The 17,256-nt window shown below is 33.0% G+C and overlaps 2 protein-coding genes across 2 annotated transcripts; one reads left to right on the top strand and one right to left on the bottom strand.

Annotated features, from left to right (window-relative positions):
• Positions 1–1,954: 1,954 nt before the first annotated feature.
• LOC140988418 (uncharacterized) lies at positions 1,955–3,091 on the bottom strand. Its single transcript, XM_073457434.1, has one exon. The coding sequence runs from the start codon at positions 3,089–3,091 to the stop codon at positions 1,955–1,957; it is 1,137 nt and encodes a 378-aa protein (XP_073313535.1).
• Positions 3,092–11,561: 8,470 nt separating this feature from the next.
• On the top strand, positions 11,562–13,258 carry LOC140989064 (uncharacterized). The gene is made up of 2 exons (XM_073458241.1): positions 11,562–13,029; positions 13,118–13,258. The coding sequence occupies exon 1, from the start codon at positions 12,138–12,140 to the stop codon at positions 12,915–12,917; it is 780 nt and encodes a 259-aa protein (XP_073314342.1). The 5' UTR covers positions 11,562–12,137; the 3' UTR covers positions 12,918–13,029; positions 13,118–13,258.
• The last annotated feature ends 3,998 nt before the right edge of the window (positions 13,259–17,256 follow it).

The following is a 17,256-nucleotide window of genomic DNA, read 5'->3' as shown; positions in this document are numbered from 1 at the left end:
ATGCCCAGCCAGTTGGAGATGCAAACAATAATGATGATAAAAAATCTTACAATAACATGTTATTAACCTATGTCAGGGTTAAGAGGCAAATCAAGAATTCATCGTACTTATCGTCGTCTTTCATGCAATTATCAGAAACGCCCCCTGTATTAGTTAGACATCAACTTGGATCATGTAGTGGCACATTTCAACCACTTCAAATAGCAAAGTCACCGAAGCTAACTATAGCTTTGAAAAAGAAAATTAAACAATGAAAGGCACTCGTCAATGCCTAATGGCCGCCTACGATAAGAAATGGTTTAATGATTTGCTCTTGTCTAGGTCGTGGCTTGGATCTTCTGTGAGTATATATGATTTCATCTATTTAATTAATATATATGTTCTTCATGTGTTTTGTGCTAATCATTAATCTTTTTCTTATTTACAGCACATTAACGAATGCATGAATGGGTTTTTGGTGCTTCAAAAAAAGTATCCTCATTTAGTGGCACAAGACATTGCTATAATGGGTGGTTATTTTAATGGAATTTTGGGTGTTGTCCATTCCAAAGCTGAAAAGGGTATGTCTCATTGTCATTGGGAGGATTTGATTCGAATGGCTGAAGGATCAAGTAGAAAATGGAAATCATTGCTATGGAAAGAAACATCATTTATCCTTGTGCCTTACCATGTCCCCAACCATTGGGTTGCTGTAAAAATCGATATAAAGGCCACATCTATCATAATTTATGATTGTGGAATCTGTTTAACCAAAGAGATTAACATGGAGTCGTATGTTCGTCCGCTACAAGTTCTAATTCCTCAATTATTGAATATTGTGGGCGTAGTAACAACCGATACATGGAAGATTACACGACCGCCGTCATTCCCTCAGAATATTGCTAGGTTTGTTTTACCAAATTCAATTTTATTTTATTTTACATTTATTCCATGATTAATTTTAATAATATTAATTTTGCAAGAGGTGATTGTGGTGCATGGGTGATCAAGACCATCGAGGTGNTTTTTTTTTTTTTTTTGGATTCCATGGTTTAGTTATTTGTTTTACATTTTTATAGTGAGTCTTTAATTATTTGTTTTACATTCCATGGATTCCATGGTTTAGTTATTTGCTCCATGGATAAGAAATTACGAAATTAAACATAGTGTGAAATAAGCCAAAAATGATTTAGGGCGACCGAATGATGATTGAGTGATATGGTAAAAACAAAGTGAGCAAACTTGTGTTTTATATCCTATTTACTATATTATGATATGTTTTCATGGATAAGAAATAACGAAATTAAACATAGTGTGAAATAAGGAAAAAATGACTGAGGGCGACCGAATGGCGACTGGGAGCGACCGAATGGCGACTGAGTTATATAGTAAAAAATAGTGACCAAGCTCATGTTTTATATGCTACTTAATATAATATGATATATTTTTATGGATAAGAGATTATAAAATGAAAAATAGTGTGAAATAAACTAAAAAGCGATTGAGGGCGACCAAATGATGATTGAGTGATATGGTAAAAACAAATTGAGCAAACTCATGTTTTATATCCTATTTACTATATTATGATATGTTTTCATGGATAACAAATTACGAAATTAAACATAATGTGAAATAAGGCAAAAATGACAGAGGGCGACCGAATGACGACTGAGTTATATAGTAAAAATTAAACATAGTGTGAAAAAGAGTAAATAGACCCCAAACGTGAAGTTGTCATATTTTCTATTATAAGAATCATATATCACTCAGTCGCTCTTTGAATTATTTTGTACTCACACGATTATAATATACTATAATATAATAAATAGTCCACAAAACATTAATTTGATCACCTTTTATACATTGAATAATACAAAATATCTTTGATTCATTCATACTAAATCATTAATGTTCAATTACATTTAAAAAAAAACATCCAACCATCCACTTTCAAAAAACAATATTTTCTAGTACATCAAGTGGTTTTACGAGTACATTGCGTCTTATAATGTCCAACATCATTGCATAAGCTGCATTTCTTTTTTGGTTGTCGTCCGAACTCTCCAATAGATGGTCTTCTTCGTTTATTTGGTCGCCCTCGTTTTGGCTTGAAGTTAGGAGGTAGCATTTCCAAATTAGAAATATAATCGGGAATCTTCCAATCTCTTGAATGAGTCACGGGGTAAATGGTACCCGAGTAGGCTTGACGCCACATATGCACAAGGTAATAAGGTGAGCACGACTCATAGATACCAAAATTTGCTAGATGACAAGCTGCTAATGCGTGTTTACATGGAATTTTATCACATTGAAACACACAAGAACTGCAGGAGTAGGTGGATAAATCAATTATTTCATCTGTATCATCACCAACTACATGATATTCAGAATAATTCAACTGAGTTACCTTTAGACATTGTGATTGAGTAAACCTAGTTCGCAAAATCAACTCTATAGATGGAGTCAACTTCGTTCTGCATGAAGCTAACTCTGCTGCTGTGCGGTGTTTGGTGAAACAAACTGAAAGCATATTTTGAATTGCATTCAACAGTGCTATGATTGGTAACTCTCTTTCCTCAGACAATCTAGAATTTATCGACTCAGTCCCATTGGTTGTCATAATATCATATCGGTTACCTCGGCGGAAAGCTCTAGACCATTTATTTGGTGAACTGCTTTTCTCAAGATATGAAGCCAAACTTGGGTATGGATTTTTCAACTTCTCATACAACATGTTAAAGTCGGACATTTTGCAAGCATATGCAGTTTGCATGAACAACTCAACCCCACCACCTTTTTTACCACAATGGGTACCGATATTTTGCGAAAGGTGCCATGTGCAATGTAGATGATGCGAGTGCTTGTACACAACAGCCACTGAGCTGATAATGGCAGCATGTCTGTCAGAGATAATTACCAAATCAGGATCATTTGGAATCAGTTCATGCAATTTCTGCAAAAACCAAGTCCATGACATTTCATTCTCTGAGTCAACAACAGCCCATGCAATGGGGTATTGATGTAAATCTCTATCTTGGGTTGTTGCAAGAAGCAAAACACCTCTATATTTTCCCTTCAAAAAAGTCCCATCAATTGCTATAACTTTTCGCATCCTACGAAACCCAGGGATACATACCCCATAAGCTAGGAACATGTATTTAAATCTTCCACTAGAGTTAGTTTCCAAATGAGTTATAGTATCTTTGTTCACTTACTTAACAACAAATAAATAAGCTGGCAAAGTTCTGTAACTCTCTTCTGGATCTCCCCTCAAATGATTAAAAGCAAGTTGCTTGCCTTTCCAAGCTTTATAGTAGCTAACACCAAGCCCTTTATTTTGCATCATCGTCATTATTGTTTTTGGCACGGGGGTGATTTGTTGCCCTCTTAAATTTTCTAGCAATACATCTGCAACTACAATAGAACTTGCTTGTCGGTGACTTCGTCTTATGTCAGAAAGGTCACATGTGTGTATGTTACAATGAATTTGAATTTCAAACTGAGTTGAATTAGCCTTTCGTGTTGCTCGCACTCTCCAACTGCATTTTTCTGTAATGCATCCCACCACATAAAGTGCCTTTGTCGACCTTTCAACATTCATTTCAAATGAAGCATTTAAAGAAATCTTAGTCAATTCTTTCTTAAGTTCATTTTTACTGTTGAACTTTTGACCAACTGATAAATTCGATCCATCGGTGAATGAAAATGCACCATCAGCATCGTTAATCGCCAACAAATTTTGTGTATTCGCTTCCACTAAATCAAAATGATAGAAATCAACATGTGGACTTTGTGTTCTTGGTAGATCGAAGACATCATTTTGGTTCAAGTTTTTATTGGCATTATCTTCTTCAACAACGACTTCTTTTGTTGCTGCAGTCAATTCAAAACCATCTTGGATAAAAGTACAACCAAAATATTCATCATGAAGACCCTGATTAAAAGCATCCATATCCTAATCAATTTTCTTTCTTCCACATTCTACATTTACATCAAAATCACATTTTATTTTTCTATCTTCTACATTAATATTATAATTCACAGTACTACCCTCCACATCTCCAAAATGCACATCACTGTCATTAACTTTTTCTCTATCAACTCCAATATCACAAATCTCAATTACTTCCACATGCAAAACAGCTCTAGTACGCGAATTACCAAATGATAGATATGTTCCCAAGGATCGTGAATTTCGTATATAGATTGGGCATGGTTTGCAAGAATCTACTTCTGGTAAATAACTCAATATCAATTCAACATCTGATTCAGCCAGACCAAGTGTCTCGTATATTTCATTCATGACACATTCAATGGAAATAGATGTCCATTCTTTAGATTCGGATAACCATGTATAAGTTCCTCGTTCATCATTCTTCCACTCTCTATTAGAATTAATCAAAATCAGGATAATCGTCATTCCTATACAAAATAAGCAATAAAGATGTCATAAAAATTAAATGATTTAACATATAATTGGATGACATAACATATCAAGTGGGCGAGTGAAAAACAGAATTAGGCGACTGAACCCATAATGTTTGGGCGACCGAACAATTAAGAATGAAATATATGAAAAATTATATTTATAATATATACATTGTAATAAAAACCAGTAAATCGATAAAAAAATTGAGATGACATTAGAACTTACACCTGATTTAAAATCTTTGACAATGTTGAGAAAAATTGAAATTTTTTTTAGGAAAACAAATGACTACAATATTCTCTAGCTTAATGTAGAGGAAGAAAAAAAATTGAAGAGATGACCAAAGAGTGAAGGATGAAGAAAAGAAGAATCATTGTGAGAAGGATGAGAAGAATGGAGGAAACAAGAAGAACCGATTTCCTTCCTCCTTTTGTACGCTTCTTTTGTTAATTAATTAATTAATTATTTTTTTAAGTGGATGTTATTTATCAAATTTTGAATTCTAAAAAGCTAATATTTAAAATTAAAATTTGCTTAGGGTTAGATTTTAAATTGGCCTGGAAATTTATGTGTTACTTTTCCTAATTTTGTTTATAAAATAAATGAGCTTTTTTACTTTTTATAAAATATTACTTGTATATTCATTTTTCCTACGAAGTATATAGTATATTAAAAAATGTTTACTAAAAAAATTAATGTAAGAAAATTATTTTAAAATTTTTTTATGTAAATATTCATAAAGTACTACACAAATTTATTTTTTTTATTTTTCAATGCTGAGTAATTTTTTAAAATATATATTTACAAAAGGTTTCATGAATATTTTATTTGTAACATGTTATTTTAAAATAATTAATTTTTATTTCAAGATTATTAGCCCTTGTTATATTAGATTATAATAAAAAAAGTGAGCAGATATGAGATTGTAACGTTCAACAATCGGATTATGTAAATCACATGCATGAAAATTTTTAAACTAAATTATTTTAATTAAATACTTTTAGATGCATGAATGATATATTTTGAATGACTAAATGATAATTATGTAATTTTGAATGGTTTCATAATTTAAAGATTTTAAGTCGAATATCGGTGGTTGGCCGGGGTCAGAGGAACGGAGACGATTAAGGTGTTAAATATTTAAAAGTTAAATTTTTATGTTTAGTTAAGAAAATATATATTTTAAATAATTTAAGAATTTTAGTATTTTTAAGGTCAAATTTAAATTAATTAGTGAGAACAAGGAATTTATGTAATTTATATGAAATTCTGGAAATAGGTGTTTTTAAATCTTTTAATTTGAGGCATAATGATTTTATTAATCTTAATGAACTTAATTAATTAATTAAAAACTAGAGTTAATTAAGCTCATTAATTAAGTGATTAGGAAGCCTTTTATTTTTTTATTTTTTTAAGAGTCCTAAACTAAACGCGCACACACACCTAAACACATACACGCACACACACGAGTTACGTGAAGAGCAGCGACCGATTCCTTGCAATTTCCAAGGGAAGTTTTGATTTTTCTCTCCTTTATTCCTCTTTTTTCTTCCTAATTTTTCTTTCCAACAACGATCACTCGACTTCCTTGCACCCTAAGGTAGGCTTTTTGGTCGGTTTTGTCAAGAAAAAAGGATAGAAATCGTCATCTGTTCGTCACAGGCGCTCCACCGCACCGATATTCGTATTTCATGTGTTTTAAACACAAAGTCACGTTCTAAACGCTTTCTTTTGCATCATTCAAACCATAATATACGTGTTTAATGTTTTGTTGCATGAATAACATCTATAGTTTCGATTTTTATGAAGTTATAACGCATTATACACCGTATCGACGTTTTAACGTATGTTTTGGATGGTTATTGATACAACGGAACATTGCTTCCATAGGGGACGCTTGGGAGGGATGTCTAGATCTTAGATGTATGGTTTTACAAAATCTTAGTCGTCTGGAAGTCAAGCCAAAGGGCTGGGAGGCAAGCTACAACGGCTGCACGCGTGCTGTCACCGAGGGGAATGCGCACTTGTCCTCTTCCGAGTTCCAACTTCGATTCACGGTTTGGCCAAGGGTTGGGGCTGTAGAAAGGCTGCATGGGGGCTTGGTCTAGGGTTAGAGGAGAGCCTAAGGTAGTGGTTAAGGGATGGAGTCGGGAGGAGCAACGTGGGACGCATGGGCTCGGCACGAAAGGCTAGGGGCGCACGGGATGTGGTTACATTTTTTTTTTCTAGATTTTAGGGGCTTCTAGCATATGATGAGGAGGTTGAGGGGCTCGTCCAGGGGATGGTATGCGTCTTAGGAAGGTGCTCAGGGCTTGGTTGTGTCCGGGTTCGAGTCGAGAAGAGTTAGAGAGAAGGATATATGTGTAGGGGTCGAAACGAGGCTTGGGTGGAGTTGTTCATCATTTATTCGTGGGATGTTGTAGCAAGTTTAGTCACGTGATAGGTTGTAAATAAATTTATGGTATGGCTTAGAGAGGACTCGGGTAGAGGTTAAAAGTATAAAATCGAAGAATTTAAAGTTTCGAGGTTTTTGGCAACGTTCCGAGCAAATTCGATAACCCGAAAAAAATATTTTTGAGTCGTACGTAAAGTTTATGATTTTATAACGTATTATCGACGTAGGGAAAAGTTTGTGATGCGAAAATGTTTTAATTATGCTTTAAAATGTCGAGGCATGCTTATTTTAGAATTTTCGAAGAAATGGTATTTATTATATAAAGGAAAGGAAAAGAAATTATTTTGAAATATGTGATTTGACTGTGACATAGAGGATATGTGAAGGATCCGTCGTAAAAAAGTGCGGTGAACTTACTCTATTTTAGGCCACGGTTCAGTGACGAGAGTTGCTGACGCCCCGCCGCTAGGTACCATAGTTTATAGATTGATCAATCGAACAGAGGATAAATGATAAATGATACTCACTTTCAATGATCAAACTTCAGCGAAAATGAGTTATGATAAATGATGGGGAAACGCTATATAATGTTAAGTATTTTAAATGAGTTATGAAAATATGTGTGCTAATGATTTTTTTTTTAGTCGGAGGTATTTTATTAAAAGTATTCTTTTTAAATACAAGTGCTTGTATATGTATTAATTGCTATCACGGTTAGAATCTGTTTAGTCATTAGACTCAATAGGTTCGATGGTTTCAGGTGAGGAAAATGATGAGGGTGGAGGCTTCGACTCTTGAATGGACTGGAGTGGACTGGACAATACACACCCAAAGACCTCTCGTTTCCGCGTTATTTTAAAGGATTTAATGAAAGTTCAATTTTTATTTTGAGGAGTTTTTACTTTTTAATACTTGATTTTATGGACGTTCGAGTAATTTTTTTAGACCTTGAAATTTATTTGGATATGGTATCAAATTAACTTTTCATTTAGCATTTTTCCCAAATTGAAGCTTTGATTAATTATTTTCAGTGAAGAGTTATTTTCGTGAGTTATATATAAAAAAAATTCTAGTATTATTTAATTAAAGTATGAGTGAGAGACGTTTCAGGGANGAATAATTTTTCTTTATTGCATATATTTAAAATTATATATTCATATATAGTAGGAGTGCAACTGAGTCAAACTACTCATGAGCGGTTCGGTCAAAACTTAATTCGAGCTTGTTTGACCAGCTCGATTCGAGTCTGAGTAACTCAACTCTTCACTCAAATCGAGTACGAGTTTTAATCGTTTCTACTGCTCGTGAGCTACTCGAGTAATTAAATATTAACTTTTTTAGAGGATTTTTAATTTAAGAATATTTCTATCCATATAAACACAAAATTAAAATTCTAAAATTATGCTGCAAATATTTGTGAGATTTTCGAGTACGAGCTCGAGTAACTCGATATTTTCACGATTCGATCTCGAACTTGAAATTAAATATTCGATCGAGTTCGAGTCAAGATCGAGTTACAAAACTTAAAACGAGTTGAACTTGAATAGCATGATACGTGAGCTCAACTCGACTCGTGTGTACGGGTAATCCATACCTTATCTTCTTATTTTAATAGTGTTTTAAGCAAATAGATGTTAAGATTATTAATTATACAAGGGAAAATCGCTTATAAATCTCGAAAATCAAACTCATACTATCCATCAGTCCACGTGTCGGTGTTTGTGTGTGCTCATACCCTCTTCATTTTATTTTACTTTATTTTATTTGTTTGTGCTGATAAGACCAATTGACTAATTTACCCTCTTTCATTTGAAGCATGTCATGTCCAAGCTTTTTTCTTCATTCCAATTTCATGCATTGCTTCCACTGCCAATTGTGTTCGTACTCACGTAGAAATCTAGCATTTTGGTAAATATTGTTTTCTCAAAGCTCACACTAGGGACTCTTTCTCTAAATGAGCACTAGTTCCTTGTTTATTATTGAACTAGTGAAGGCCCAAAGTAGGTGAATTTTTTCGTTAGCTGGTAATTGCTGGAGAAATCACATAGTATATTGGCAAATATTGTCTTCACATACGCTAACATTCGGACTCCTTTCCCTTCATCATATCAAGTCAGATACAATAATATTGGGAATAGTGCCTTAAAAACATTGTAATTAGACTATGTTTTTATATTATTAATAAAAGTGACATTTATTATTGAACATATTTACATGAAATTTATTGTCTTAAATATTATAAAAAAATCTCTAATTTATTGGATGTAACCATGATTTTAGTATATATAAAATTTATATATACAAGAAGATTAAAATTATGGATAATAAACTTAAATTAAGTTCATGATGAAATTAATTAAATTATGGGATCTTTAATTAAAGCATAACTAATGCGGCCCATGAACATTAAGAATGTGACCGTCTTATCCGGACTGTCGATGTAGAGACATCTAGATGGGGGCATTTATATATAATGAGATTATGTAGGACTTGGACCGATTTAATTATACATTTCAAAATAAATTCTGTTGTTAATATGAAATTTAAATTAAATCATAAAGATGATCATATATGAATAAATCTGAACCCTGATGTGATTATAGAATCCTGTTCATTTCAATGTGATTCTTGATTTGCTTGTTTAAAGTTTGCAATTATGCATTCTCAATACTTGCATTTTAGATTTACATTTGAAATTAATGGTTGAGAATATGAATTCACAGACATGGAATCCATTCCTTCTTACGAGAAGCAGAAAGATAATTCTCTCATTTGTTAATTCTAGAACTGAGTGTGGGCCGAATTAATTTATAATTGAATTATAAATTGAACCACTCACTAGTGAATTAATGGTAAATGAGGATAAGAAGTAATTGAAGAGGTAAACGGAAAATTCCTAGCTTCAATTATGAATTGTCTATGGAGGATTAATTCATATGTAATGATTATATCAATGGACTACTCGTTTTGTAGAGTAAATATTTTATAATGAAAAAGAGTGGAATTTCATATTTTTAGTGGAGTAATTATGGAATTAATAAGTTGGGTAAATTATTTAAAGTGTTAAATTATTTATCTAATTTATTGGAGCTTCTAATTATGAGTCCATGGTCTCCAGTACGCTTTTCAAATTAATGACGGATAAGAAATGCAATTTAAAAATCACACGAGATTATGGAAATTTGTTTCCATATCATCAAATGCTAAGATATAAATATAATTAAATATGAGTTATTAATTATATTTAAATTATAATTATGAGATAATTATAAATTTAGTTATCGTGATAATATCATAAATGGACATACACGTTTTTCAAAAACGAGAGGCTATTGATTTTTAAAAAGTAGTCAACATTGATCAACTTGTATATTATTATTATTTTATTAAAAAAATATAAAAAAATTGATTTCTAAGTTTGTATATTTCTGAGTGCCAACACACTACCGTGTCGATAGAAAGAATTGTACTGGAAGGCTTTGGTTTCTACATATCTCTGATTCACAAAAAGAAAGAAAACTACAAGAGGTTAGTTTTTCTAGAAAATAATTTTATTTAAATTCATCATTAATTTATATTCATATGTTCAATTGTAATTTATGAAATTATGTAATCGCTTCTGCTATGTTTATCTGATTTGATCAAAATAATTTTTATAGCCGGAATCGTTCCGAAGACTCTATAAATTTCCAACAAATGATATCAGAGCCATTGTTTTCATATGAATATATAAATCACGAGAATTATGATAATGGGTTATTGTTAAAGCTTATATATTTAGTTGTTAAAATTTTGATTGCCGAGGATATTTGATTATCTTAATTATGGAAAAAATCAAATAAGATGATTTTACATATAAAATATGAATTTATTCTATCGTGTCCTAAATGAGCTGGAAGAAGAATTCTTATTTTGTACAAGAGAAGAAAGAATAGTTCTTCTTTGTAAAAAGCTTGACTTGTTCGAACCATAAAATTCGGTCTTTATCGGGAACGGTTTCCGATCGATGTCAGTATTGGAGAACTTGAACTAAGAGGCAGCGCAATGGATGGTTCGTCAAACCATGATTCCTGTGCGTTGGCTCCAATACAGATGCTCGCTGGGTCGAGTATTAGTATTCGCTGGTTCAAGTGATTGTACTCGCTGGATCGAGACATCGGCTCGCGCACGAGTTGTGCAGGCACTAAAATGACGGTACGACCGTACGAGCAATGGATGGTTGGACCGCCATGGCTCGTGTCTATTGTCTCGAGGAATTTCTAGCATACGGTAATTCGTGTAAATTTGCTTATGCGATAAAAGTGGCTTGTCTGACGAGTTATAGTACGAAAAATTCGATGGAGTTCTTGAGGAAGATGGAACCTATGTTCCATATTGCAAGATGAGTTGCTGCAAATTTTTTTAATGGCAGCATAGCTGCTTGAGGAAGAAGAAGGTTGATGCAACGTATTTAATTTTAAAAAAAAATTTGGGTCAAGCATGTTTTAAGATAATAATTGTGTATTGGGCCCAAATTAACTTATATCATTGAATTTTTTTTAAAATGTAAAATATTTTTCAATTAATTGATTTATAAAGTTAATTCGAAGTTTATTTAATTTTTTAATTTTATTTTCAATTAATGATAATAAGGAAAATTACGAGTTTCAACAATATCTACTTTTATATTTTTTGCATATCTGGTATCAAGTTTAAATTAGATTTAAATTTTATGATATTCATTATGTGATAATGTACACATGTTGAATTTAAAATAAAAAACAACAATAAGATTGTAATTTTTATAATTAAATCATTAGATGATTTAATTAATTAAATAATTAAAAGTTTGAGAAACTTTAATTATTATAATGAGTGGGAGAAGAACATATGACAATAAATTATACGGCCTCCACTATTAACAAAAGTAACGTGAGATTTAAATGGCGCCTAGTGACGTATAAGACATCCTCCATAAAGAAGGTTTTCATTTAAATCAAAATTCAAGGCTTAGTTTATGAAAGGATAAGATTTTTAATTAAATTCATACTTTACCTACCCTAAGGTGACAATTATGGATTGAGTTTTAAAATCTGAAATTGTGGGTTACACTCATAAAGGTGCAATTAAATTGTTTAAATGCATCTAGGCTAAATTAAATGGTAATTAATAAATAGAAGTGAAGATATGAGATATCTTAGTGTTTTATTTATTAATAGAGATAGTCTAAATTTAATCGTCATTTAATTCGTTCGACCCTAAGGCTACTTGTTAAATGCGAGATTATATTTCCTCGGAATTGGTGAAATAAATATATTGTATAGTACATCATATTTATTATTCCTAAATTTATCTATGATATGTGTTCAATTGATTAAATGTCACTTTTATATTTCAGCAAGCATGTCTTCCGGCCCCGTTCTTGCTTTACTTTATGAAAAGTTGACTGGCGAAAATTTTTTAAAATGGAAGAGTAACATTAACATTGCCCTCGTCTGTGAGAACCTCAAGTTTGTCTTAACGGAGGAATGTCCTCCTGAGCCCTCTTTGAATGCTTCTCGTAGTGTACGAGAAATTTATGATCGATGGATCGCGTCAAAAAATAAAGCAAAAGGCTACCTGTTAGCTGGAATGAATGACGTGCTTAGGTTAAAGCACGAGCATGTAGATAATGCTTATCAGATGATAATGGATTCTCTACAAGCAATGTTTGGCCAGCGATCTAGTCAATCTAAGCATGAGGCCATTAAGAATGATATGAATGCTAAAATGAAAAAAGGGCAATCAGTTGGTGCACGTGTTTTGAACATGGTTAATTACTTCACTGAAGCTGAAACTCATTGTGCGACCATAGATGATGGTACACAAGTGAGTATGATTTTAGAATCATTGCCTCCTACTTTCCTGCAATTCAAGAGCAACTATGTCATGAACAAGCTCAATTATAACATGACACAATTGTTCAACGAGTTGCAAACTTTTGAGGCTATTTCCATTGGAAAAGTTCAAGAAGGTGAGACAAATGTTGTCGAGAATAAGCCATCTTCCTCCAAATCTAGTTTGAAAAGGAAGAATAAATGGAAAGGAAAGGGAATTCAGAAAAAGCAAAAGAATTGGAAGAGTTCCAATGATTGAAAGAAAGGCAACACTGCAAAGCCCAAAGGAAAATGTTTTCACTGTGGGATTGATGGTCAATGGAAGAGAAATTGTCCCAAGTATCTCGCTGACCTAAAAGAGAAGAAGAAAGGTAAATATGATTTACTTGTTCTAGAATCTTGTTTAGTAGCCATTGATTCTTCTATATGGATACTAATCACGTTTGTTCTTCTTTGCAGATACTTAGTTCTTATGAAGAGCTTGTCGATGGGTCATTCACGATGAGAGTAGGCAATGGTGCAGTGGTTTCGGCAAGAGCAGTGGGAGCTGTTAAACTCAGATTTAATAATAAATATTTGGTTTTGAACAATGTTTATTTTATACCTAGTTTTCGTAGAAATTTGATTTCTATATCAAAATTGCATGAACAATTTTATTCGCCTTCTTTTAATAACAATGAGATTGTTATTTTAAGAAATGGACGTATGATTTGTATTGCATTAACGGAAAATGGGTTATATATTCTAAGACCAAATGACAACCACTGCTTAATGTCGAAATATTTAAAGTAGAACATCCTAAAACTAAAAAAAAAAGTTTTTCATTAATGATAAAACATATTTATGGCACCTAAGGTTAGGGCATATTTTTTTAGAAAGATTAAATAGACTTGTAAAGGATGGTCCTTTAAGAGAGTTAAATGTTGACACTCTTTGTGTTTGTGAATCTTGTCTGGAAGGAAAAATGACTAAGAAACCTTTCTCTGCAAAGGGCAATAGGACCAAAGAACCACTAGAGCTTATACATAGTGATGTATGTGGTCCTATGGCTACACAAGCTAGAGGTGGTTATGAGTATTTTGTCATTTTTATAGATGATTACTCAAGGTATGGATATATTTATCTCATGCATAGAAAATCTAAGACTTTTGGAAAGTTCAAAGAATTTCATGTGGAAGCCGAAAGGCAACTAGGAAAATCTTTGAAATGTCTTCGATCCGATCGAGGAGGAGAGTATCTTGATACTGAGTTCAAAGATTATTTGCTAGAGAATGGTATTTTATACCAACTCACAGCACCTGGTACCCCTCAGCAAAATGGAGTTGCTGAAAGGAGAAATCGCACTTTGCTTGATATGGTGAGATCTATGATGAGCTACTCTTCACTGCCAATCTCGTTTTGGGGTTATGCAATAGAGACGACCACTTACATTTTGAATGCAGTGCCATCTAATTCAATCCATAAGACACCTCTATAGTTGTGGAATGGGAGAAAACCTAGTTTATCTCATTTTCGCATATGGGGGTGCCCAGCACATGCGCTGGAAGGAAAGACTGGGAAATTGCATCCACGTTTAAAACTGTGTTTGTTCGTGGGATACGCCAAGGGAACGAGAGGAGGTTGATTTTATGATCCTCAAGAAAAGAAGGTAATTGTATCGACAAATGCCATTTTTCTTGAAAATGATTGTATGACCGATTTCAAACCTCGAAGTAAGATTGTACTCGAGAAGTTACTAAATGATGAGATCATTCCACGTACAACAAATGTTTTTAAGGAAACCACTAACGATACCACTAAACCAAGTCAAGATATAATCTCATCTCGACGCAGTGGGAGAGTAATGAGACTACCCCTCCGCTATCGTCAAGACGAAGAGGCAAATGTTGCAGTCGCTGATGGGGTGGAAGATGATCCATTGTCATTTCAACATGCAATGGAAGATCCTGACAAAGAAAAGTGGCTTGAAGCTATGAACCAAGAAATGGAGTCGATGTACTCTAATTCTGTCTGGGTTCTTGTAGATACACCTGAAGAGGTTAGACCTATTGGGTGTAAAAGTATCTATAAGAGAAAGAGAGGTGCAGATGGGAAAGTAAAGACTTTTAAAGCAAGATTGGTTGCAAAGGGTTATACCCAAAGAGAGGGAGTCGATTATGAAGAGACTTTCTCTCCTGTAGCCATGCCTAAATCTATCAGCATCTTTCTTTCAATTGCTGCTCATTTTGATTATGAGATATGACAGATGGATGTCAAGACGGCCTTTCTGAATTGTCATCTAGATGAGAAAATCTACATGAGACAACCAGAAGGTTTTATAGCACAAGGTCAAGAGAAAAAAGTTTGCAAATTACTTAGATCCATTTATGGACTAAAGCAAGCCTCAAGATCTTGGAACCATAGATTTGATGCAACAATTAAATCTTATGGCTTTGATCAAAGTGTTGATGAACCTTGTGTATACAAGCACATCAAAGATGGAAATGTGGTATTCATAGTGCTTTACGTAGATGATATTCTGATCATTGGGAATGATGTAGAAAAATTGTCTATAGTAAAGGATTGGCTAGCCAAGCAATTCCAAATGAAAGTTTTGGGAGAAGAAAATTATGTTCTTGGAATTCGAATTGTTCGTGATCGTAAGAACAAATTGTTGGCATTGTCTCAAGCTTCTTATATTGATAAGAAATTATTGCGTTATAGAATGCAAGATTCCAAGAAAGGTTATCTACCAACCCGACATGGAATCATCCTCTCCAAGGAGCAGTGTCCTAAAACACCGCAAGAAGTTGAGGACATGAGACGAGTTCCCTATGCCTTTGCAGTAGGCAGCCTTATGTACGCAATGATGTGCACTAGGCCAAACATATGTTATGTTGTGGGGATAGTCAGCCGTTTTCAGTCAAATCCTGGTATGGATCATTGGATAGCAGTAAAGAATATTCTCAAGTGTCTTCGGAGAACGAGAAATTATATGCTTGTCTATTCGGGTAGAGACCTTAAAATAGACGGTTATACTGATTCTGATTTTCAATCAGACAGAGATTCTCGAAAGTCAATATCTGGATTAGTGTTTACTCTTGGTGACAGTGCCATAGTCTGGAGAAGCATAAAACAATCCAGCACAGCCGACTCGACCATGGAGGGCGAATACATAGCTGCTTCTGAAGCTGCTAAAGAGGCTGTATGGCTTAAGAAGTTCCTATATGATTTGGAAGTTGTTCCAAATATAGATAATCCACTCACTTTGTGGTGTGATAACAGTTGTACGGTGGCTAATTCAAAGGAACCTCGCAGTCACAAAAGATCGAAGCATATAGAAAGAAAGTACCATTTGATCCGAGAGATAGTACAAAGAGGTGACGTTTCCATTCTCAAGATTGCGTCTGGTGACAACCTCGCCGATCCATTCACTAAGACACTGCCTGCAAAAGTGTTTGAGAGGCATATGATGAATATGGGACTTAAAGACATGTCTCATAGGCTTTAGGGCAATTGGAGATTGTTGGAAATAGTGCCCTAAAAGCATTGTAATTAGACTATGTTTTTATATTATTAATAAAAGTGACATTTATTATTGAACATATTTGCATGAAATTTATTGTCTTAAATATCATAGAAAAATCCCTAGTTTATTGGATATAACCATGATTTTAGTATATATAAAATTTATATATACAAGAGGATTAAAATTATGGATAATAAACTTAAATTAAGTACGTGATGAAATTAATTAAATTATGAGATCTTTAATTAAAGCATCACTAATGCGGCCCATGAACATTGAGAATGTGACCGTCTTATCCGGACTGTCGATGTAGAGACATCTAGATGAGGGCATTTATATATAATGAGATTATGTAGGACTTGGACCGATTTAATTAGACATTTCATAATAAATTCCGTTGTTAATATGAAATTTAAATTAAATCATAAAGATGATCATATATGAATAAATCTGAATCCTGATGTGATTTTAGAATCCCGTTCATTTCAATGTGATTCTTGATTTGCTTGTTTAAAGTTTGCAATTATTCATTCTCATTACTTGCATTTTAGATTTACATTTGAAATTAATGGCTGAGAATATGAATTCACAGACATGGAATACATTCCTTCTTGCGAGAAGCAGTAAGATAATTCTCTCATTTGTAATTCTAGAACTGAGTGTGGGCCCAATTAATTTATAATTGAATTCTAAATTGAACCACTCGCTAGTGAATTAATGGTAAATAAGAATAAGAAGTAATTGAAGAGGTAAACGGAAAATTCCTAGCTTCAATTATGAATTGTCTATGGAGGATTAATTCATATGTAATGATTATATCAATGAACTACTCGTTTTGTAGAGTAAATATTTTATAATGAAAAATAGTGGAATTTCATATTTTTAGTGGAGTAATTATGGAATTAATAAGTTGGGTAAATTATTTAAAGATTTTAATTATTTATCTAATTTATTGGAGCTTCTAATTATGAGTCCATGGTCCCCAGTATGCTTTTCAAATTAATGACGGATAAGAAATGCAATTTAGAAATCACACGAGATTATGGAAATTTGTTTCCATATTAATGAAACTTAAAATTAATAATTTATT

This window comes from Primulina huaijiensis, chromosome 11, assembly GCF_012295235.1.
Source record: "Primulina huaijiensis isolate GDHJ02 chromosome 11, ASM1229523v2, whole genome shotgun sequence".
Taxonomy (NCBI): Eukaryota; Viridiplantae; Streptophyta; class Magnoliopsida; order Lamiales; family Gesneriaceae; genus Primulina; species Primulina huaijiensis.
This window is presented reverse-complemented; position numbering and strand designations above follow the sequence as displayed.

Excerpts from the sequence above, each read along its gene's own strand:
- LOC140988418 (XM_073457434.1), bottom strand. The coding sequence starts at position 3,091 with ATGCGAAAAGTTATAGCAATTGATGGGACTTTTTTGAAGGGAAAATAT.
- LOC140989064 (XM_073458241.1), top strand. The coding sequence starts at position 12,138 with ATGATATGTGTTCAATTGATTAAATGTCACTTTTATATTTCAGCAAGC.